Genomic DNA, 23,858 nt, shown 5'->3' with positions numbered 1-23,858 from the left:
CCTGACTGGGATCCCTCAAGGAAGAGAATGTTATTAATAGCATAGAAGTGATACACTGAAGCTATGATAAAAGCTTCTAAAGCCTCATTTAGAAAATTACCTGTCCCTTCATGTTTTGATGCACATGTCTGCTTTCCTGCAGATATCCAAGCAATGGCTCACATTTCTGTGGGACCTGGAATAATTGTTCTCTTTACTTTCATGACAGAAAAAAAATGGTTGTACTTTAGAAATTTTTTGAGAGGGCATAATTTGCCTTCTTTTGCGAATTTTGTACAAAAGTTGGATTGAATAAAAATCCTGTTTTCCCTCTTTCTGCTTACAAAACTAAATAGCTTGCAATCAGGGAAGCCTTGAAGAGACAGAGCAGATTTTGGAAGAGAGTATTAATATATAAAAGGATAACTTAGAGTGTGGGTTATGGCAAGTTATCTATAATATCTATTGGGGGTTTTCAAACAAAATTGGTAGCCTTGGAACCAATACATCTTGATGTGGGCCAAGAAATGAATCAGATATTTTGCAACAACTGCATATGTTTTATGGTGCATAAGAGATGGGTATAATTTAGGAGAGGAGCAACGAACCAGATGTAGAAGCCAAGCAGGTATTTGTAGTCATGTTTCAAAGATGAGTGTTGCAGAAAATAGAAACATCATGGGGTTTGCAACTGTACAAACAAAAGGCAACAATTGTAGCAAATAGTTTTTTGCAATATTTTTATTCCTCTGTATCAGATAGAAGAGTAGTATATGTGCTATATGAGTTTTATATGTGCATTGATGTTATCTTTTTTTCTTAGCAAAATACACAGGCATGCTGAACAGGAAAGTGTGCCTTGTTCCACTATGATTTATATGTGGCCCTGTGTCTAAGTACACAAAGTATTCCAATAACCACAAAAAGACAAAAAGAACATCCTTGTGCCCTCACTGTAAATAACATGAAGTAGAAGCTTTCTGTTCCAGAGGATCAGATACAGTTTCATAAGGGACTGGGACGCTAGAAAACAGAACTTGGGGGAAAAATGGATACAAATTCTCAGTGGCCATACTAGCTATCGTCATGCTAGCTGGGGGATTCTGCAAACTGTTATCTCAAAAAAGCCTACATGTTCTCACAGCTTTTGAAAGCAGTAGAATGAGTTGGAAATAGAAGAGATTACGATCAGCAGAGAAGAGGAATGAGTTGTATCCCCTATAAATTGAATAATGCTGTTGGAAGAACTTGGCTCATAACACTTTCCTAACAGGGGCCTCCAGCTTCTTGGTCTCTGCTGATGAGCTGATGCTGCTTTGCATGTGATCCTCCCTCACAAGAGATTTTTGTTGTTGCCAGAGATGCAGAATGCCCCTCCGTGCTCTTTGCTAGTTGTGATATAATTAATTTCAAATTCCAAGCATAGCTTTCCATTGAGAGCAACTGTAGTTACATATTAACACCCGAGCCTCTGTTAGTTAAGGCAGCATCTTTTGCTGGGCCAGATTAAGTGTGTGTGTCTGGGAGGGACTGAAAGTAAAACAGATGCAAGGCAGAAAGGTGGGCATCAAATCCCTGCAAGATAATGCTAATGAAGAGTGGGGAACACCCACAACCCAAGCTGCATAAGAAAGGGGAGAATGAAAGCAAGAGAGAAAGAGAAATCATTAACAGCATATACCCCATTAATCAAATCCCATACATGCCATCTCTTAGTGTGCAAATTGATGGATTTGCGCAAAACCAATGGCTTCTGGATGGTGGCAAGATGTTTTCTTGATTGAGATGATGAGTCTTTGGATGCTCCTTGATGGCAGCTACTTAAGGGGCTATTTAAGGGTCACTCCTTGATGGCAGCTACCACAAGGAGCTATTTAAAGCAGCCTCCATATCATAAATGTAATGTAGGCAAGGTCACATAAAGAAACCCAACTTTGTCAAAGTGAAGCCATTCTAGATTGAAAAGTGGTGCCAACTGAAGCTTTTAAAATTCTTACATACTGTATCTTCAACACAGGGAAAATGGAGCATAGTCCTGTCCTCATAGAATGCATGGAACCATTAATTGACTGCTGAGGTTAGCCCTGTTTACTTTAAAAATATGTGAAATGGGAGAAAAACAGTCTATTTAGTGTTGTGAACTCCTGGTATGCTTGGATCTGGGTTGTCTTTGTAATGATTCACTCCTAGGTTATGAGCCTGAAATCTTTGAATTTACAGTGCTTGTGAGTACCAGAGAGCTTGTGCCAAATACAAATATCTGTAAGAAGTAAAGGTCCTTTGTACTATAGCTGGCAATAACATACCTTTTAAAATGCCCCCCACATTGTGAAACATTCTACTCAAAAAGGCTCAGCAAAGCCCATTGTTAACATGGTTTGATCCTTCTGTTTAAACAGAATCCTATTGGTTCCATGTTTAAAACTTCATTTTACTATTTCTTAATTAATTCATTCTATTTATTGCTTTTGTCTATGTTTGCTAGTCCTAAATAGAATAAACACATTGAATGGATTACTGAATGGTTAATAATGCCCATAAAAATCCCATGAATTCAATGGGTCTGCTAGAGTTGGAACTTGCGCCTGGATTTAGGCCCTGCACATTGGAAGCTGCTTCAGATAATATGCAAGAAGGCAAAAAACGAGTGAAATAAATACAGTGAAATAAAGAACTGAGAGAAGGTGAAAGGGATCAGAGCCTGTCTGTTGCTTTCATCTCCGCTCTCCAGCAGTCAGGCTCTTTAGCTGACATCTCTTAACAGGGAGATTCTGAGAGGGAGCTTTACTGACTGCAGTGGGTCTGATTGTTACAGAGATGAAAGTTATCTTTAAGCAAAAGGTGTGGAGGGTGGGGGATGGAATAGAATGGATTATTAAAGGAACTTTCAAAGCCAGAGAGGTGAGCTTTTCAGAGGCCTAAAAGTGCTCACGGAATTAGTCGTCCTTCTCTGAAAACTGTGGCGGATATTTTGTCTTTGACAGATGCACCGAGAGATCTGTGTCACTGTACTACTCTTAGCTTGCTGTTTAGATGTGGAACACTGAAATGAGGATCAAAGACTTTTCTCCCTACATTAGACAAGTGATTTTTTTTGGCAGGAGGAAAGGGGAGAGAAGGGGTGGGCAGGTGAGGGTTTTACAACACATTGGGAAGGTAAGTTGATATAGGAGGATTTAGACAAAGTTTTAATGGAGTCATGCAGTAAGTGCAAATATCTCAGAAATGGGAATAGACATACCCTCCAACATTTCACAGATGAAAACAAGGTAATGTAGCCAAGATGTGTCATCAAGGTGGCAAATGTTATTAGTGAGGAAGAGCATACAAACTATGTATTGTCGACAATACAGTGAGCATCGACAATACATTGAACATCTCTACAGGAAGAAACTGCTCACAACAACCACACATACAAACTACTGTTTTAAGCAGAGACTCTGGTATTTATGCCCCCAATTTAATCAAGCCTAACAAAAACCCATAAATCAATTAATACTATGTGTGCGGGCGTGTGTACACATAGTCTGAATAACAGTAAATGTAATATTATATATGTTTCTGAAATAAAATGCCTTTCCCCTAAGATCTCAAAATTATAGCATTCCTTCAGATCCACTGTATGAACCCTGTGTTCATGCTCATCCTTTCTCAAATACACATCACAGATCAGGCCAAATGTGAACTTTCCTGCAATTTAATACTCATCACTCATGTGATCCCCATGAGCTGGTCATGGCACTTCAGTCTAAGCTACTTCACAGGGTTTTTCTTAAAATAAAAAGGGAGTATAAATGAGGAAAAATAATGTGCAGTTCTTTTAGCCCCAGGAGATGGAAAGATAAAGTTTGAAAAAAACATGATAGCCTCCTTGTGGAGAGAACAGTGAGGTATAAATAAAAAACAGCAGCATCATTGAAAATAATATTGCCTTTTATAATGTCTCAGGTTATAAATGCATGCACTTTTAATTGAATTGTTAATGTAAATTAAACATAGCTCTGCAGGGGGGAAAGAAACTATCAGAGTAAGGAGACAGTTACATTTTTCTAATATTCAATTTCTACAGGTTACTGTTTCTTTCCAATGGCACTGGGCAGCCTTTGCACATTATGTGAATCAAATGTAAATCAAAGTAGAGTGAATGCAGGGAAGATAACCATCAAAAGTAGCTCTGAAATGTAAAGTTTAGGCAAATTGTAAAGGGAAACACAAAATGGAAATCAAGAAACAAAAAGAAAGTTCAAACCAGGAATGCTTCTTGAAATATTGATCCTGTTTTACAAAATTGGGAGCCCCTGGTGGCGTAGTGGGTTAAAGCGCTGAGCTGCTGAGCTTGTTGACCGAAAGGTCGCACGTTTGATTCCGGGGAGCGCCATGAGCTTCCGCTGTCAGCTCTGGCTTCTGCCAACCTAGCAGTTCAAAAACATGTAAATGTGAGTAGATCAATAAGTACCGCTCCGGTGGAAAGGTAACGGCGCTCCATGCAGTCATATCAGCCACATGACCTTGGAGGTGTCTATGGACAATGCTGGCTCTTCGGCTTAGAAATGGGGATGAGCACCACACCCCAGAGTCAGACATGACTGGACTTAATGTCAGGGGATAAACTTTACCTTTTTTTTTACAAAATTGGAGTGCAAGGTGAATGCGTATGTCTGTGGGAAAACAAAGTTATGTCTATTCCTTCTGTCTATGTCAAGTTTACCTGTCCGAACGTATTCTCCCTTATGAACCATCAAGAGCATTACGATCTTCTGGAGAGGCCCTACTCTCAGTCCCGCCACGTTTGCAGTCGCATCTGGTGGGGACGAAAGACAGGGTCTTTTCTGTGGTGGCCCCCCGGCTATGGAACTATCTCCTGAATGAGGTTAGGTCTGCCCCCTCTCTCCTGACCTTTAGGAAGCTAGTGAAATCCTGGTTGTGGAACGAGGCATTTGCAGAGTGATGGCTGAGACCAGTAATTGGCTAAAGTTATTGACCACAATGTGCAGACTGAGTTGGACATGATTTTAGCTTGGCAAATGGTTATTTTGCCATTTATCTTATATGTATTTTTAACTGATTGTTTATGTATGATGTTTTAAAAGGTTTTTACTGTTAGCATTGGATTCTTGCTATTAGCCAGTCTGAGTCCGTCTATGGAGGTAGAGAAGATTGGGATATAAAAGTTTTAAATAAATATAAATAAATAAATAAATAAATAAATAAATAAATAGGAATAAATTTTGATATGCACACAATGTTGTGTTCCATAGCTCGGAGTAGCTGCAGCAGTTACTTTTGCCTGAGTCCACAGGAAAAAAGCAAGATTTTGCCCCCTCCTCTTCCTCTTGCTCAATTGACTATGAACTACTTTTGAACTTTGAACTCAGTTTGTCACAACTGACTTAAGACATAAATGATGGGCCAATGGGGAGATAAGGAAGGGAAAATTGAGATTTTCTTGAAGCTGGGAGAAGAGAGAGTGCTTGGGATTAACCTGTGTTATTTATTTATTTATTTATTTATTTGAAGCATGATTATTCCATGCTTCTCACCCTGAAGGGGACCCAGATTGGAGCACAACATATATATGGCAAACATTCAAAGTGTTGTCTCTGCTAAACCAGGAAAATTTGAGAGTACAGACAGGCAACTATTCCAAATCAGGAAAATAAAAAGGGGAGGAAAGGAAATACATTCCAAGAAACTGACATTATGGGCTACATTTAGGGTTGGCAAGTGCGGAGCTTTACAAAAAAGGACTGAAATTTTATGTGAATCAAAAAGTGGTGGAAAGCAAGTACAATAACTGAAGACAAAGGATGGCATGTAAAAAGAGAACCTAGGTGAGGTTTTCCAAACTGACACTAAAACAGATGTCATATCTGGCACTTTTCAGTCAGTGTCCTTACTCCTGCAGGCAGCTGAGAAAGCAGTATTTCATTATCAGCTCCCAAGTATGTCATTGGTGCCTGTCTCATTCATTGATGTGTAGCTTCTCCATGCAGGTTGTTACTCACAAAAGTTGATCTCTTGAACCCACTTATGACTACAGTAGAAAAAAAGGACAAAAAGGCTCATGTTAAATGCCTACTCTGATTCAGTGCTTTTTACTATGTCGGGTTAATGAATCTCTGCATACAGTGGATTGCTTGTGTGGGAAAATGTTAATTGCTTTATTTCAAAAGGCTACTACTATCATTTATTGCTTCTTGCTGGTAATAGCAATTTACAACACACACCTTTTGGGCAATTTATAAAGAATTTAGCTGAGGCTCTTAAGCTGTGTTCCTGTTTCCTCTGTTTTTAGAGTATTTAAATTATGCTGCAAATATCCTGAGAAACATTTTAAGGGGAACACGGGCTTCTGATTTAGAGCTGGTCCCTCTGTTCCCATAGAGCAGTGCTGCTATCCACTTTTCCTGCTCTTATCTTCCTCTTTTTTTTATCACTGTACTGATGGCCACAGAGCTCAGGCCAAAACTGGGCACCTTTGCTGATGGTATCAAAGCCTTGGAGACGATATGGGATGGCTCCTTCTCTGAGTTACAGGGGTGCCTTTCTTGACATCAGCAAAGGCATCTAGCTATGACCAAGAGCTCTCTGGGGCTCCATGGCAGCTTCCACAGTGATGCAAAATGACAAAGGTAAGGGTGACTGTCCAGTGGGACCAAACTGGGTTTGGCTTGACTGGACAGTGAACACTCCACTTCCACTGCTGAAGCAATTCCAGAGCAGAGTGCTGTAAACACCATGGAAGAATCTGGGGCCAGTGTAAGCCAGCAGTTCTTTGAACCAGCCTCAGATTTTATGACCTGTGTAGATGGACCCCAAGAGTCTTTAGAGTTATATAGAAATGTTATATAAAGAAATGTTGTTGATATTTGCCAACTTATCAGTTTGATTTTTGATTTATATAGAAAAATGTTTACCATAAGCTATTATGCGCATGTTTTTTTGCCAAAAATACTATTGAATATAATTTAATATATTTGTGAAAGCCAGTGTGGTTTAGTGGTTTGAGTGTTGAACTAGGATATCAGAGTTTAGCTATTGGAACTCTGCTGACTGGAAGACAATGACATACATTGCCTAGTAAACCCCATAGTATGATTGCCATAAGCTGCGGGTTACTTGAAGGTATATAGCAACATTGCAAAGCATATATATCTAGATGCCTCTTTTCAGACATATTATTACATCAGTTTAACAGTATTCTTCTGTGATCCAGTTTCTACTTGATTAGTGCAGTTCAATTGGATTTCTAAAAACAGTCATTACTATGATAAATGTGTCTGTGTGATGTGTAGAAATTATTTTTTAGATATCCCCCCCCCCCCCCCCAATGTAAACCATTTACCTTTTTACCCTGGTTGTGGCATAAGCAGCACTTCAGTTGCTTTGAGCAAAGGTATGACCTACATAGTCTATTATGATAGCATATTGGACATGCTATAAGAGAATGCGGAATGTTTGTGTTTAACCGCATGATCAAAAAAAAAATGATTCACACTTTTGCCTCAGTCCTACATAGAAGATTCTGGAAGGAAGAAGACAATATTTTCCAGATGGGCCTTTGGTTCTTACTATATCTCTGTCTCTTCTGCAGAAACATGCCCGAGGTCAGGTTCTGTTTGATATGGTCTGTGAGCATCTCAATCTCCTGGAGAAAGATTATTTTGGACTCACGTTTTGTGACTCAGACAGTCAAAAGGTAAGTTAAGGTGACTGAGATCAAGCTCTGTGCTGTGTCTGTTCAAGATACTGTGCTTATATTGTACTTAAAGGGGACTTCCCCTCATGTCTTCTTTCTTACCATTTCAGAATTGGCTGGATCCCTCTAAAGAAATAAAGAAACAGATTCGCAGTGAGTAGTTGAAAGCATGAGTTTCGGAGGCTTTGATCCCACTCCCCCCACTTTTTCCAATAAATTCCTTATCTACAGTATGTGGCAGAGGAGTGAGAAAGGCAGGGTATTCTACTTCTCCATAGAATGCCATTTGTAAGCAATGCAATTTCCTAGGGGAATTTGGTGTATTTCCAAATGAGCATTTTATTGTGTATTTATTCTACTTATTTATGGGATTTTCCAGATGTCAACTTCAGTTTTCACTTGCAAGAATCCATATTTTCCCACTATTGGTTTAGTCTCTCTTTCTCTCTTTCGGTAAAAAGATCAGCGAAGGACGAAAAGACAATGTTTTGATTAGTAGTACTAGGGGTTATGTACCCATGAAGTAAGTGAATACACCAGAATGACAGCTAATTGGAGAATTAGAGGTTAAATATCTAAAGGTTCTACTGAGTATCTCCTTAGGTTTCTTCTAAGGTTTCCACTGCATTTGATTACATGTTGAGTATTGCTCTTAACCATGGAACATTCTTCTGTCAAACTGGAATAACAGCAATTGCAAACCACTATCCAAAGGATTGTAGTCGAAAAGATATAATTATACAAGCAGTCCCCGAGTTACAACCAACCAACTTACAAGTGACTCATAGTTAAGAACAGGGGTGAGACAATAGGAAGTGAGAGAAATCTACCACTAGGAAGGGAAATTCATTCCTGAAAGAGTTATCATGGGGAAAAGGTGTCTCCACTGAAGCTTTATCACAAATCCTTGTTCACATAACAAGCCACATTTTTCAAAATCCAATTCTCACAGGGAAAGAAAATGAGGCAAAATCTTCTGAACAGGGGCACAGACAGCAAAACAAACACTAGAGGGGTGTTAACCCATCCCTATGCTATTTTAAAATGTAGCTGTTCTGACTTACATACAAATTCAACTTTAGAACAAACCTTCAGAACCTATCTTGTTTGTAGGTTGGGACTGTCTGTATATACAGCACTGTATGCAATTGGATATCCATGTTAATCAATAACAATAATGAATAACTGTTCTTGATTAAAAAATATTCAAAGACCACAGAAACCATTTGGAAATATTGTTGTATATTTATATCAGGGCTTCTTAAGATTTTTCCACTCGACTCCTTTCCAACAGGGGTCTTTTTCCATGACCCCCCCCCCCACCCGTAATTTTTTACATGGTTCCAGGTGTCTAAAATAGGCAAAGAAAATAATAATCAAACAATCAACATTTGCAAGGTTTGGCAAACAGACTGATTTTCTTTTTTATGAATTCTAACTGAAGCCTTTTCTGCAAAGTCCATTGTAAATACTACACGCTATTGCTAACAGATTCATTTAAAGGTCTAGGTGGTGTTGACAACGTTTTATTGTTGCAAATTTCTAGGTGTCCCCAACATTGAACTAAGGATTGGGACCCAGAGTTTAAGAAGCCGTGGTTTATATGCTCTTTGCATATTTGTTTAATCAAGAACACATTGATTAAACAAATATGTAAATGTGTACCCATAGTAATTGGGCTGCTCTTGACGATTTTCTGTGAAGTGATTTTTTTCTTGTCATAACTGACAGACAGGCATGTAGCTGGGGGGGGGGGGGGGCTTGAGGGGCTTCAGCCCCCCCCTCCCAATTCTTAAGGTGGTCCATGAGAAGGCCTTACTGGTACATTATTTAAACTGTTATGTTTATTCATATCATGATCTGTTCACCATGCTCAATATATCCCATATGCATGGGGGTATCGGGATAACGATACAAAAAGTTTGCTAGGGTAGATCCTCAGCCCCCCAAATCAAACTCAGCCCCCCTCCCCCTGAATCAAAATCCTGACTACGGGCCTGCTGACAGGCATAGAATTACTGCTGCTTGGACTTCCATGTAATGAACATTTGGAAAAAGAACCCATATGTTTTTTTTCATTCTCATTTTATTATCCTGATTTTTCCGATACTTTGGAAAACAGAGGAACTTGAGAGAAATCTCTTTTAAGAAAGTACTGGTTTGTTCTCTTTTGTAAGCCCATCAAAATTGGAAAGGGTATGTCTCATGTACATCTCAAACTGACACATGTGTGCAGCCAGAAATCCCCTTCCCATGTGCATAGAGTTGGAAAGGATTTAAAGATCATGCAGCCAAACTCATAGACAGAACTATCCTTTGACTATTCCCAGTTCCTTCTCTATAATTGTGTCCCAATTGTGCCACAAGCAGATGGCAGATGCATTGCAGAAAGGCATTGCAAGCGGCTTCCGACCATTTAATCCACTGAGACCAGTGCATGTGACTATACATACATGTGTCAAATTTGTAGCTGAAGTCAGGTAAAGCATGAGGTGCCCACTGCTGAAATTTAAACAGGTAGGAAAGAGAGGTGAGGGGGGACTGAACTCTTTTGGCCTTGCCACCCCTTTCTTTCTAAGAGAAAGAGAAATCCCTCCGGGAACTGGCTTCTAGAATTGCAGCATCTGGGTGGGTTTGCTTTGCAGTGGTTTGCACAGATGCCATGGGAGGTCTGTCCCCAACAGCAGGCCCTCTGGGAGACGTGAGCCTGTTTCCATGGCAACAACAAGTCCGGGTCTCTCTCTGTGTGTGGCAGTGAAGGCTGCGCTGCATGTCATAGGCCTTAGCAGGGAAGCGCACCCTTCCATTTGCCTTAGCCATGAACATGTAGCTGAGCAAAGATCCCTGCTGAATTGAAGGAATTTGTCTTCTTTATAGACACTGATCGTTTCCTTAGGGATGTCAGAGTGGTTGGGTTGCGAGGCAGCCCCAATCAGGGAAACAACACATAGAGATGATGGTTGAGCAATGCAAGAAAAAAGACACCTCAGCAAAATGCTCTTTTCTCACTCCTCCCTTATACTTTCTGTCTTCTTCTCCAAGGTGGTTCCTGGAACTTTGCCTTCACTGTCAAATTCTACCCTCCAGACCCTGCTCAGCTCACAGAGGATATAACAAGGTGAGTAGAGGAAGCTTCCTCTCAGGGCCAATTCTCACATTAACCTTTTACAAAGAGGACACATTAAGAATAACCCTGTGGTCACCCGGAGCAACAGCTTTAGCCATGAAGACAGAATGCTTTCTATCCATTGGTGGCTAAGAGAAGTGAAAACCACTGGCTATTGATCCTACAACTTGCTTTCTGCTTCAAGAACAAGAGAAAGGCATAACTTGCAGCCAACTACTATTTATTTATTTATTATTTATTACTGTGCTTATATACCGCCGTTTCTCAGCCTAAATCGGCGACTCAACGTGGTTTACAACACAACGACAAGCAGCAATATTCCATTAAAAAGCATAAAAACACATACACAATACACAATATTATTGGGCCACCAATAATAATCCAATGCATCTCTTAATTGTAGTCGCAATCCAATTTCGTCGTCTGTGATTAACCAATCCTTGTTCATCAGTTCCGTTGCACCAGATTAATCGAATGCTTGTTTAAACATCCATGTCTTCAACCTTTTTCGAAATACCATCAGCGAAGGGGCTGATCTCACCTCTATGGGGAGGGCATTCCAAAGCCGAGGGGCCACCACAGAAAAGGCCCTGTCTCTCGTTCCCGCCAGCCGCACCTGTGAAGCAGGCGGGATAGAGAGCAGGGCCTCCCCAGAAGATCTTAGGGTCCTGGTGGGCTGATAGGCCGAGATACGTTCAGATAGATAAGTTGGGCCAGAACCGTTTAGGGCTTTAAAGGCCAGCGCCTTTGAATTGGGCCCGGTAGCAAATCGGCAGCCAGTGGAGCTGGTACAGCAGAGGAGTTGTATGCTCCCTGCGCCCCGCTCCGGTTAGTATCATGGCTGCCGCCCGTTGGACTAATTGGAGCTTCCGAGCCGTCTTCGAAGGCAACCCCACGTAGAGAGCGTTGCAGTAGTCAAGACGGGATGTAACCAGAGCGTGGACTACCGTGGCCAAGTACTACCTCCATTGTTTGTATTAAGCACTGGGAAAATACAGCATGGCATTTTCTCTCAGAAGAAACAAATTGGTCCACTTGCACCCTTGAGTTTTGAAGAGGAGTGAAATGTTAGATATGATCCATTGCTGCTGCAGAAGAAATTAACCTGTGTTCAAAACAATCATTGAGTGAGGAAGCAGTGGGGAGTTAACTCATATATTTCAAGAACACTGAACGATGATTTGTTTTTGGTTGGGCTTTTTTCACAATAACTCCCACAAACTCCCAATGACATGGTCACAAATATTGTGGACAGCTCCTGGAATATCTCAATGGCACAGCCACGAGAATTATGGCTGCTCTGTCATTAAAAATAGATTTAATGTTTTTTAAAGGTGTCTGTGTTACTGTAATGCATCAATTAACCCAACCAAACATCTTGTCTTCATGTAATCAAATGTACCTCAGCTAATAAAGTAGATGTGTTCCTGAGTATTATTTCTTTAACAGAAAATTTGGTGCTGGGCTAAGAAAGAATATGAAAAGAATAGGAATCAGATCTTACACCAAAGAAAAAAAGATGTTTCAAGAAACTTGGTTATTCAGAACTAACGTTCTCCACATATAAAGTGAAACAAACAGACCTCATAAACTTTGCATAAGTGAACAAAAATATTTGGAATCCTCTAGAGCAGTGGTTCTCAATCTGTGGGTCCCCAGATGTTTTGGCCTTCAACTCCCAGAAATCCTAACAGCTGTAAACTGGCTGGGATTTTTGGGAGTTGTAGGCCAAAACACCTGGGGACCCACAGGTTGAAAACCACTGCTCTAGAGATTCCATGCAGTCATGCCATCCACATGACCTTGGAGGAGTATATGGACAACCTCAGCTCTTTGGATTACAATGAGCACCCCCCCCCCCCACACACACACACACAAGAGTTAGAAACAGATAGACTTAATGTCAAGGGAAAACCTTTACCTTAACCTTTAGAGATGTTTTAGAAACTTTTTTTCCAAAAGATATCCAGGGATGCTCTTTCTTTTACTGGTCCCCACCTTTCTTATAATTTCTATTTTGGTAGTCAAATATGTTTTATCATGCTGGGGAAAGCAGGTGAAGCAAGCTCATCTAATCTTCTCCTTTTCTTTCTCTTTTGCTGTTTGCATGTGCTCAGTAAGATATTTTGGAGGTAACAGCTGTTTACTTTGTCTTTCGTAAACAAGCACAACCCGACTGCAGTAGGATTGACTGGAATCAAATCCCATTTGTTTCCAGCTCAAGCTTTATTACATTGTTAACCGGAGACATATTGCTCCAAACTGACAAGAAAGTCGATGTTTCTCCAGCTCTATTTCATCTGCCTCCTAATGCCAATAAAACCACTCCCTCCAAATATTCAACAGGTCATAGAACCAGGAGGAAAACCAGACTTATACAAGTGTTAAAGAACTGTGTAAAAAGGAGCTTCTTTGTCAGAGGCTTTGTTAACTGGTATGACTGTGCATTGATTAATCCAGAAAGAAATGTATAAAACTGGGATTCTTCAGATCCCTACATCTAGGATTATTATTGTGGCTCCATAACATCTTGAGATGGAATAATGGAAGAAGGCTTTGGTAGGCATTCAAATTAAACTCATCAGATAATGTGATAATATTTGGGTTCACCTGGAACAACCACTCAGAATGCTGGGAATTAGAAAGGCAAAAAAGTTTGAAAATATATTAGCCAGTTTAATATAGCATTCTCCCTATCTTTGGCAAAGCATACTGGGTACTTTACCGGATTCTTTTTCTCCCAGAAAGCATTTGAAATAGATTGTGCTCAGACTCTGGAATTCATTTGGCTTGGTGGATATGAGTTTGTGTAGCTTTAATTTCTCAAAAGGCCAATGTGAATCTTTTCTCAGTAAATGGCTGCAAGTCTGGATAACTTTCCATGTGGACATTCTAACAGCTTGATACCTTCTCCTCCCTAGATACTACCTGTGTTTGCAGCTCCGAGCAGACATCATCAGTGGGCGCCTGCCATGCTCCTTTGTTACACATGCACTCCTAGGTTCCTATGCTGTACAGGCTGAATTGGGAGATTATGATTGTGAGGAGCATGTGGGCAACTATGTTGGTGAGCTTCGTTTTGCTCCAAACCAGACCAAGGAGTTGGAAGAGCGTATTATGGAGCTGCACAAAACTTACCGGTAAATAATTTCCCTCTCATTCTGAGAATAAATAAGATCTTGAAAGCTTGGCACTTTACAATATTTGGTGTCAAATAGTGTTATTTAGTTTATAGGGTTTGTTTCATCCTATAAAATAGGACTGGAAATTTATGTAGCCTTCTAAATGTTTTTGAATGGCGGTTTCTAGAATTCCGTACAATCATACACCACAAGGCCATCCGGTCCAACCCCTTGCCACACATGAATGCACAATAGGGCTGTGCAAAAATTTGGATACAGGTTATAAGTCATAATTGATTTGGTAAATCCATACTGGTGACCCGCTTTATGAAGACAGCTCAGTGACACTACCCTGCGCATACACAAACAAATGAAACTACCCATTTATGAAGTTTCATAAGAAGTTTGTTACTCTTCCTAAGTTGCAGTGAGTCACCTTCTTCACTGGAGGCAAACTCTACTGGGCAGCACAGGGAAACTTGGTATGTCACATGGTCTCCTCAGTCTATCACGACCGAGGAAAAGGGGAAGGGAGGAGGCAATCCTGTTATTTCCTTTAAATTCAGGAGCCATGTTGGCTCTGTTGCCATTGCAAGCAAGCTGGAAGAGATATTGAGGGTAGCAAATAGCAAATGACTAGCTAGGAGCTGAATTTGTTCTTGACGGTTTTTGCATGTGCCATGCAAGTTTAGTTTGCCTCAGCTTAGAATCCTTTTAGGATCATTTTCTTTGGGGGGGGGGGCATGCATTTAGGATTCATTTTAGTGAGATTGTCCATTTTCTCTTTAGATTTTTTTAACTTAAAATTCTCCAGACTGCTTTCTTTATTTTCTAGACTATTTTAATTGTATTTTAATTTTTCCCTTTCTATTGGTTTTAAATATATAATTCAATTCTGCAAAGTGTAGTGTAGGTTAATAAATCCTGAGTGCCCAGAGGAGTGCTGCTGTTGTTGTTTATTCAGGGCCAATATTAACACAAGCAACATACATTTTGGGGTTAATTGAGAAAATGAATTTGGGGATCACCCAAATTTTGTAAATACAAACTAAGCAGATTTTTGGTGTCATGCACACCTCTAATACACAATCAAAAGCATTCTTGTCAGATAATATTTAACCTCTTGTAAAGAAGCGTTAATCCCACCACTTGTCAACCAAAAATGTAAAGAAGCAGCGCTAATCTCACTAGATGCCACCAAAATTATGTGAGGAAGTATTAATCTTCTTTAATGCCACCAATATTCTGTGAGGAACCTTCTTTTAAATATCAATTAAGCTGCCACCAATATGTTTAGAGACGCTGGATTATGTCTCTGTTTATCTTTAGTTGTGCTGTGAGGTGATTTTGGTAGTGTAGAATGCACCAAGCATAAAAGCAATGGAGGAGGCAGGTTTGAAATACAAAGAGAACAAGATTTATTGTTAACAGAACGTAATTGTTGCAGTTTTGAGAATTTGAACTTGGCACAAGGCTTGATGTTACAAAATGGCTGGTTTGAGATACATGCTTCTGATGATACAATTCTACAAACTTCTTCTTAGTGAAGTGCTTATACTACTTCAGAGTTCCCTATTGTGAATGTCCACACTGTTTGCTCTATACTCAGAACAAACCACTGATCACCAGTCTTTCCTTACTGGCAATCCTGAAGACCCCCTCTGTTAGATTCTTTTAACCTAAGCAATCTAACAAGGTAACATCTTCAGCTCTCTTGCTGAAGAAATATTCACAAATTCTAGGAACTACTGAATTCTCACAGCTTCACAACAGAGCCCTAACTGGCTCTCCTCTTCCCCGGGTCTCTTCCACCGGACTAAACTACTTTCCCCAGAGTCCTTTCTTGACTCTGCTATTTCCCAGAGCCCTTAACTGGCTCTGCTCTTCTCCGGGTCTCCTCCACCGGACTGGAGCTTAACTGCCACTTTCAAACCTTTTCCTCCTTAAGCTCCGCCCACCTCCTCTGAGGCTTTGTCTTGTCACCATGGCAACCTATCCCTCACAGCTAGGCCATGGCAATAAATGTAATACATAAATACAGTTTAAATACAGTATAATAAACACTCTATAACAAACATTTCTCTACACCTTCCCCCCCAGAAAAATATTTTTGCACATTTCTTAATCCTAGAATAGCAAAAATAATCCTACATAACATTTAACAATAAATATACATATATCAATTCTGAAAGGGAAACGCATCATAGTTAGGTACATTTCAACTATACATATATACAAACCTTTAACCTATGGAATCCTTGATAAGGCGTCCGCAACTACATTTTGTTTACCTGAAACATGTTTTTTGTCAAATATGAAATCTTGTAAACCCAAACTCCATCTTAACAGTTTGTTATTGGTACCTTTTACATTATCTAGCCATCGTAAGGGAGCATGGTCTGTTTGCAAAGTAAATTTCCTACCCCACAAATACGGTTTCAGTTTCTTGACTGACCAGATAATGGCATAGCATTCTTTCTCAATTGTTGACATACTATACTCATTAGAATGCCATTTTTTACTTAAGAACAATAGGGGTCTGTCTTCTCCTTCTACATCCAATTGGCTTAGGACAGCTCCAAGCCCAGTATCTGAAGCATCACACGTCAAAATAAAGGGCTTGTCAAAATCTGGTGCCATTAGGACAGAATCTGAAGTAATGGATTTTTTCAATTGATCCATGGCAGTCTGACAATTTGGAGTCCAAATTACCTGGTTCGGGTTCTTCTTTTTAGTAAGATCCGAAAGAGGGGCTGCCAGATTACTAAAGGATGGGATAAATTTTCGATAGTAACCCGCCAATCCAAGGAATGCCCTAACCTGTTTTTTCGTTTTGGGCACTGGCCACTGGTGTATAACTGCCACTTTAGTAGGATCAGGTCGAATATGACCTCCTCCCACAAAATGTCCTAAATATTTGGTAACCTTATATCCTATCCTACACTTGGAAGCTTTAACGGTTAACCCTGCTTCCCTCAACCTGTTTAGCACCAGATCTAAATGATTAAGGTGATCTCTCCATGAATTACTAAAAATCCCTATATCATCAATATAGGCTACACAGAAAGACCCCAGTCCACTCAAAACACTGTCCACTAATCTTTGAAATGTGGCCGGGCTATTTTTTAGGCCAAAAGGAAGGACATAAAATTCAAATAATCGATTTTGGGTCCGGAAAGCGGTCTTGTGACGGTCTTGTGGTGCCATGGGCACTTGCCAAAACCCCTTGGTCAAATCAATGCTACTAATAAAGTTGGCCTTCCCCATCCTTTCCAGTAGATCGTCTAAACGTGGCATAGGATAGGTGTCCGTCTGGGTCACTTTATTTAACCTCCTATAGTCTACACAAAACCTAATTGTTTTGTCAGGCTTCTGCACTAAAACTATAGGTGAAGCCCAGGAGCTAACCGATGGAGCAATAATCCCTAGGTCCAACATTTCCCTAATTTCTTTTTCAATACATTCATTAATTCTCCCCGTAACCCTGTAGGGTGGAGATACAATAGGAGTAGCATCACCGGTGTTTATTCGATGCTGGACTCCTTGGACCTTTCCTGGCAAGTCCGAAAATATGTCCCTATATTTATTTAAAACCTCTACAACCTCTCTTTTCTGAGGTAGGGACAATTCTACATTCATATCTACCCGATCTACATTCCTGAACTGTTCACGATCACCCTCCCAAAAAGAAAAGGGACCGGATTCCTCTTCTGAAACAACAAAACATACATTTGCAGATCTTACAACATAAGGCTTCAACATATTTACATGGACTCTTCTCTCTACATTGGATTGTTCATCAAAAATATCATAGTTTATGTGGTTGTGTCTTCTGATGACCTTCCATGGTCCAGACCAATCCAATTGAAGCTTGTTGGCCTTGTTGGGAGATAAAAATAAAACTTCATCTCCGATGTCGAAGACCTTTGGCTTAGCAGTAGAGTCATAATAGTCTTTCTGTTTCTGCTGAGCCGCAAGCAAATGTTCTTGAGCAATGTCTCTAGCCAGCTGCATTGTTGCTTGAAGATCTCTTAAATACTCTGTCACCGGAACAGGATCCTTCGCCGGACTTTCTTCCCAATATTCTCTTAACAGATCTAACGGACCACGAGCTTTCCTTCCATACAGCAATTCAAATGGACTGTAGCCGGTGCTGTCATGAGGGACGGTCCTGTAGGCGAACAGCAGTTGTTGTAACTTGACGTCCCAGTCATAAGGCCTTTCCTGACTGTAAGACTTTATCATTTTGACTAAAGTCTTGTTTATATTCTCAACCAGTCCATTTGTCTGCGGATGATATGCTGTGGAAGTCAGGTGTCTAATTCCACATAACTCCAGCAACTTCGACAGAAGCTTGGAAGTAAACTGGGTTCCCAAGTCCGAGACCAGTTCTCTGGGATATCCAGTTCTTCCCCAAATGGACAGCAGGGCATTTGCAATTGTAGTTGTTTCGATGTTAGTCAGAGCTACAGCCTCTGGATATCTTGTGGCGTAGTCAATCATGGTTAAAATGTAACGGTAACCACGTCTGCTTGGTTTACAGAGAGGACCTACAATGTCAATGCCTACTCTGTAAAATGGTTCTCCAATTATTGGCATAGGGATCAATGGAGCTTTAACTTTATCCCTTCCAGTGCTCAATCTCTGGCAGATGTCACAGGATTGGCAAAACTCTTTGATCCTCTGGAACATGCCAGGCCAATAAAAGTTTTTAGTGATCCTCTTCGTGGTTTTTCTTATGCCCAAATGTCCACCTTGAGGGTTTTCGTGTGCCACCCTCATCAGCTGTTCTCTAAAACCTTGAGGCACTACAATTTGACTACATGTCACTGATCTTTCTGTCGAGTTTACACTTTTGGATTCTCTATATAGGACACCATTCTTTAGTATAAACTCGGAGGGCTGTTCTTCTGTCAATACTGTGGGGTTTTGAGCTAAAGCAAATAGAGGCTTCAGAGATCCATCGGCTCTCTGTTCCTGCCGAATCTCCTCAACTCCTCCCGTCTTCTTAACAAGCTCAGCCACTGTAGCGCTGGTTTCTGGACTCTCGTCCCCATCTTGTTGTATGGCAAAACACAGGGCTTTCTGTTCAGGGCTTTCATTGTTACATTCTTTCTCCCCACACGCCATTTTACAGAATTTAATCTCCTCAGCCAAATCATTTCCAATTAAACATTGATATGGTATGTCAGGACTGACTGCAAAATCCCACATACCCTTCCATCCTTTATATTCTATTGGCAAGGTCACCACGGGTGTTGGGATCGCGGGACCTAAACCTTTTAATTTTATTTCAGAGGTTGGCTGTTGGAATTTCTGAGGTATTATTTCAGGGTGCGCGATGCATACTTCGGAACCTGTATCTCTGAGTCCATTCCTGTCTTTGTGATCAATAGAAATGGTTTCTAAGTAGTCCTTAGATGGGCTGCCTGACAGGATAAACAGACATTGTTTCTCTTGAGGCTCTGAGCTTGAACTCTCCTTTGAAACAGTATCTGCTTCTGCCCTTGGTGTTTCTTTCATTTTATTCACAAAGAGGGTTGTTTTCTCTTTCCTTAACAAGGGACATTGATATTTTAAATGATTCCATTCTCCACATTGAAAGCACCGTCATTTTACCTCAGGAGCAGTTGGTCTTATTACACTCTGCCTCCTACAGATGGTGTCTTCTAAGTCAGCACCCTTTTCTTGCTGTGGGCGCTTTTGTTGTGAATAAAATGGCTGCCTGTTTGTTCTTTTGTCCCCTGGCAGATCTTCCCCTTTAAATCCTTCTTTCAAGGTTGTTATTTGATCTGCCATACCCGCTGCCTCTACAATCGTGGATGGCTTGCGATCTTGAATCACCCAGCGAATATCATAAGGCACTAACTGAAAAAACTGTTCCAGCTTTAAAAGTTCCCTCAGCTGTTGATAATCTTCCACCTCAGACGTCTTTATCCAACTATCGAACAGTTGAGATAATCTTGAGGCCACCTGAGCAAAACTTTGAGTTTTCTCTTTCTTTAAGGATCTGAACTTAAATCTATAATATTCCGGAGTCAATCTAAACTCTTGTTGAACCTGTTTCTTAAACAGATCATAGTCTCTATAAGATTCTTCAGGCAACTGTCCATAAATCTGCAAAAGTTTCCCACTTATCTGTGGCCTAAGGTATGTCATCCATTTTTCCTTAGCCACTCCAAAATCTCGACAACATCTCTCAAAAGATATTAGGAATTTCTCTGGACAATCGTCCTTGGTATATTTTGGGAATTTCTTCACCAAATCTGGGGTATCCCCTCCAGATCTCCCTTCCTGAACATCCCTGGATGTTTGAGACAAAGCCAATCTTTGTTTCTCTAGCTCAAACTCCATTCTCTTCAATTCTAACTCCTGTTCAAATTCTCTCAGTCTTTGTCTTTCCTCAAATTCTCTTTGTTTCGCCTCTCTCTCCATCTCCAACTCTCTCTCTCTTTGTCTTTCTTTTGCCTCCATTTCCAGTTCTCTCTCTTTTTGTTTTTGCCTCCATCTCCAATCGTTTCATCTCTAATTTGTACTTAAGAGCCATTTCTGTCATAGGCACTGCCTCTGTCTTTGACTCAGAGCTCGAGCTTTCCTCTTGGTCTCCCTCTCTTTCCTCAGCCAGCTTCCTCTGCCGCCTGGTAGCCATGTTATCAACAACTTTTACCTCACAACTTATTTTAAAATTAAACTTAAGGCACTCGATTAGTTGTTACACGAATCCCGTCGTCTGCCACCAAAAATTATGTAAAGAAGCGTTAATCCCACCACTTGTCAACCAAAAATGTAAAGAAGCAGCGCTAATCTCACTAGATGCCACCAAAATTATGTGAGGAAGTATTAATCTTCTTTAATGCCACCAATATTCTGTGAGGAACCTTCTTTTAAATATCAATTAAGCTGCCACCAATATGTTTAGAGACGCTGGATTATGTCTCTGTTTATCTTTAGTTGTGCTGTGAGGTGATTTTGGTAGTGTAGAATGCACCAAGCATAAAAGCAATGGAGGAGGCAGGTTTGAAATACAAAGAGAACAAGATTTATTGTTAACAGAACGTAATTGTTGCAGTTTTGAGAATTTGAACTTGGCACAAGGCTTGATGTTACAAAATGGCTGGTTTGAGATACATGCTTCTGATGATACAATTCTACAAACTTCTTCTTAGTGAAGTGCTTATACTACTTCAGAGTTCCCTATTGTGAATGTCCACACTGTTTGCTCTATACTCAGAACAAACCACTGATCACCAGTCTTTCCTTACTGGCAATCCTGAAGACCCCCTCTGTTAGATTCTTTTAACCTAAGCAATCTAACAAGGTAACATCTTCAGCTCTCTTGCTGAAGAAATATTCACAAATTCTAGGAACTACTGAATTCTCACAGCTTCACAACAGAGCCCTAACTGGCTCTCCTCTTCCCCGGGTCTCTTCCACCGGACTAAACTACTTTCCCCAGAGTCCTTTCTTGACTCTGCTATTTCCCAGAGCCCTTAACTGGCTCTGCTCTTCTCCGGGTCTCCTCCACCGGACTGGAGCTTAACTGCCACTTTCAAACCTTTTCCTCCTTAAGCTCCGCCCACCTCCTCTGAGGCTTTGTCTTGTCACCATGGCAACCTATCCCTCACAGCTAGGCCATGGCAATAAATGTAATACATAAATACAGTTTAAATACAGTATAATAAACACTCTATAATAAACATTTCTCTACACCTCTGTTTAAAATCTCTAAAGAAGGAGACTTCAACACGCTCCAAGACAATATATTCCACTGTCAAGCAGCTTTTATCATCAGGAAGTTCTTCCTAATATTCAGGTGGAATATCCTTTCCTGCAGTTTGAATCCATTGTTCCACACCCTATTCTCTAGAGCAGCAGAAAACAAGCTTGTTCCATCTCCATTATGACATCCTTTCACATTTTTAAACATGACTGTTACGTTACCTCTTCTCCAAGCTAAACTTACCCAGATTCCTAAGCCAATCCATATGCGGCCAATCCCTGTTTGAGAACTTTTAGACTATTTATTGCAATATGATTATTAACATTTTCATCATTGTTTCCTACAGGGGCATGACACCTGGTGAGGCAGAAATTCACTTCTTGGAGAATGCCAAGAAGCTTTCCATGTATGGAGTTGACCTGCATCATGCCAAGGTATTCTGATCTTGAGATTTAGAAGCATGCAGCACAGCTTTGTTCCTTCAGTCTTTTCCACATTCCCTTTCCACCACTTGAAAACTAATCTATATATTTTTTTTCATATTTCTGCTGTGCTGTTCTCTTTCAAATGCTCATAAAAATGCTGTGACATTACCAGCCAGATTTCAAACAGGCCTAAAACCAATCTCTTTTTTCTTTTTTTTATTTCTCTTTAAGCTGAGCTATTTTTTTTTGTTTGATAAAGCACTCACATTTGCAATTCTGCAATTCTGCAACTTTTTTATCAATACATATTGCTGTTGATATTTTCTTAGTCTGAAGTCCTATACATGTTTCTGGCATAAATTCTGTTGGACTAATTAGATTATGCTTTCGAGTTAATATATATAGCACTGCACTGCAGGTGTCCTTAAAGATCTCAGGCATATTGGTAAGAAATGTAATTTATGAAGGTTCTGCAAGATCAGCTTGAACAGAAATTACTATTTTTTTTAAATTTATTTATGACAAGTGATCCAGAAATGATTACCGGATCACTTCACCTTGAAGCCAAACATCAGCTGGAGTATGTAAAAATTATTGAAGGTTCTCTTAAGAATAATAAGAACAGTCATTTCATTATGATAAATTGTGACTTTATATTGGTATACTTTTGAAGATATTTTGGATTTGAGACTTTTTGAAGTTTATAGCACTATACAGTAAATTCTGTAAGTGGTAAAAACTGACGCTTTTATAGAAATTGTCAAGATTCTCAGTAAAATCCTCAAGATCAACATTCATGCTTTTATTTCCTTCTCATTTGGGCACTTTCTTGTATTTTTCTGCTCTCCTATATTTGTTTTTCCTTCTTTTCTATATGCACAACTGCCCTCCTTTCATATCCATGTGTCATCTGACAGCAGGGACAGTTGTTTGGATGTCTCCAGCTTAAAAGCTATTTTAGAAATTTTGTACTTTACAGGAGGCAATCACAATTGGTGGGAGGATGCATTTAATCTTTTGAAAGACAGAGGTTTGTAGAATACAAAACCTTATCACCAAGCTCACTGGCATGCTAGCACGGACTAAGTAACTGCTAAAACATTAAGGACATTTTGCTTCAACATTCATATTTGAACTTTGCAAATATAACAGCACCTTAGCCTGTGACCTGCAGCTGTAGGATTCAAGAACACACTGCTGCTACCTAGTTCAGAATTTATTGAACAGACTTTCTAGGGTTAGCACATATGGGGGAATTACTTCTGTCGGTACTTTGAGAATTCCCAGTGTTTTATATGTTGCAAGGCAGCAACTCCTGATAGGCTTGAAATTTTCCCAAGAGCTGGGACAAAGATCGGTTCTAAAAATTGAGTATTGTTTTTGTATATGTCCCTATACATGAATACACTTTTAAATCAGGAGGCAATGGTGGAGCTCCCAGCTGGTAATGAAATTCCATCAGTACTAGTAGTGAGGAATTATGGGAACTGCAGTCCTAAAGCACCTACCAAGTCACATTGCCCAGTCCTTCCTTGGAAAAGACTTTGCTGTGGTGCATTAGTCAATGTAGTCCAGTGGTTCCCAACCTTTTTTTGACCAGGGACCACTTGACCAAGGACCACTTTGACCAGGGATCACTCCAACATGAGTACCAAAAGGATTGTGAATCAGTTTTTGGTCAACTTCAGATTTGGTGTGGGGGTGCTGATTCAGAAAATTGCATTGGATAGACTACATCAGCTCTAGTTTGATCAGTGACAGGGAAGGAGTGGTAACCGGTGTGAAA

General features: G+C 40.2%; 1 protein-coding gene across 19 annotated transcripts in view; it reads left to right on the top strand.

Moving 5' to 3' along the window:
• The window catches only part of EPB41L1 (erythrocyte membrane protein band 4.1 like 1), a 229,573-nt gene that overhangs the window by 162,204 nt on the left and 43,511 nt on the right, over positions 1-23,858 (top strand). For all 19 annotated transcript variants that reach the window (XM_060772294.2, XM_060772296.2, XM_060772295.2 and 16 more), the window contains 5 exons: positions 7,574-7,678; positions 7,789-7,831; positions 10,721-10,796; positions 13,727-13,945; positions 21,994-22,081. In XM_060772294.2, the coding sequence (XP_060628277.2) occupies positions 7,574-7,678; positions 7,789-7,831; positions 10,721-10,796; positions 13,727-13,945; positions 21,994-22,081 (531 nt within the window). The remainder of the gene's footprint in view (positions 1-7,573; positions 7,679-7,788; positions 7,832-10,720; positions 10,797-13,726; positions 13,946-21,993; positions 22,082-23,858) is intronic.

The sequence above is a fragment of the Anolis sagrei genome, chromosome 4 (genome assembly GCF_037176765.1).
Source record: "Anolis sagrei isolate rAnoSag1 chromosome 4, rAnoSag1.mat, whole genome shotgun sequence".
Lineage (NCBI taxonomy): Eukaryota > Metazoa > Chordata > Lepidosauria > Squamata > Dactyloidae > Anolis > Anolis sagrei.
This window is presented reverse-complemented; position numbering and strand designations above follow the sequence as displayed.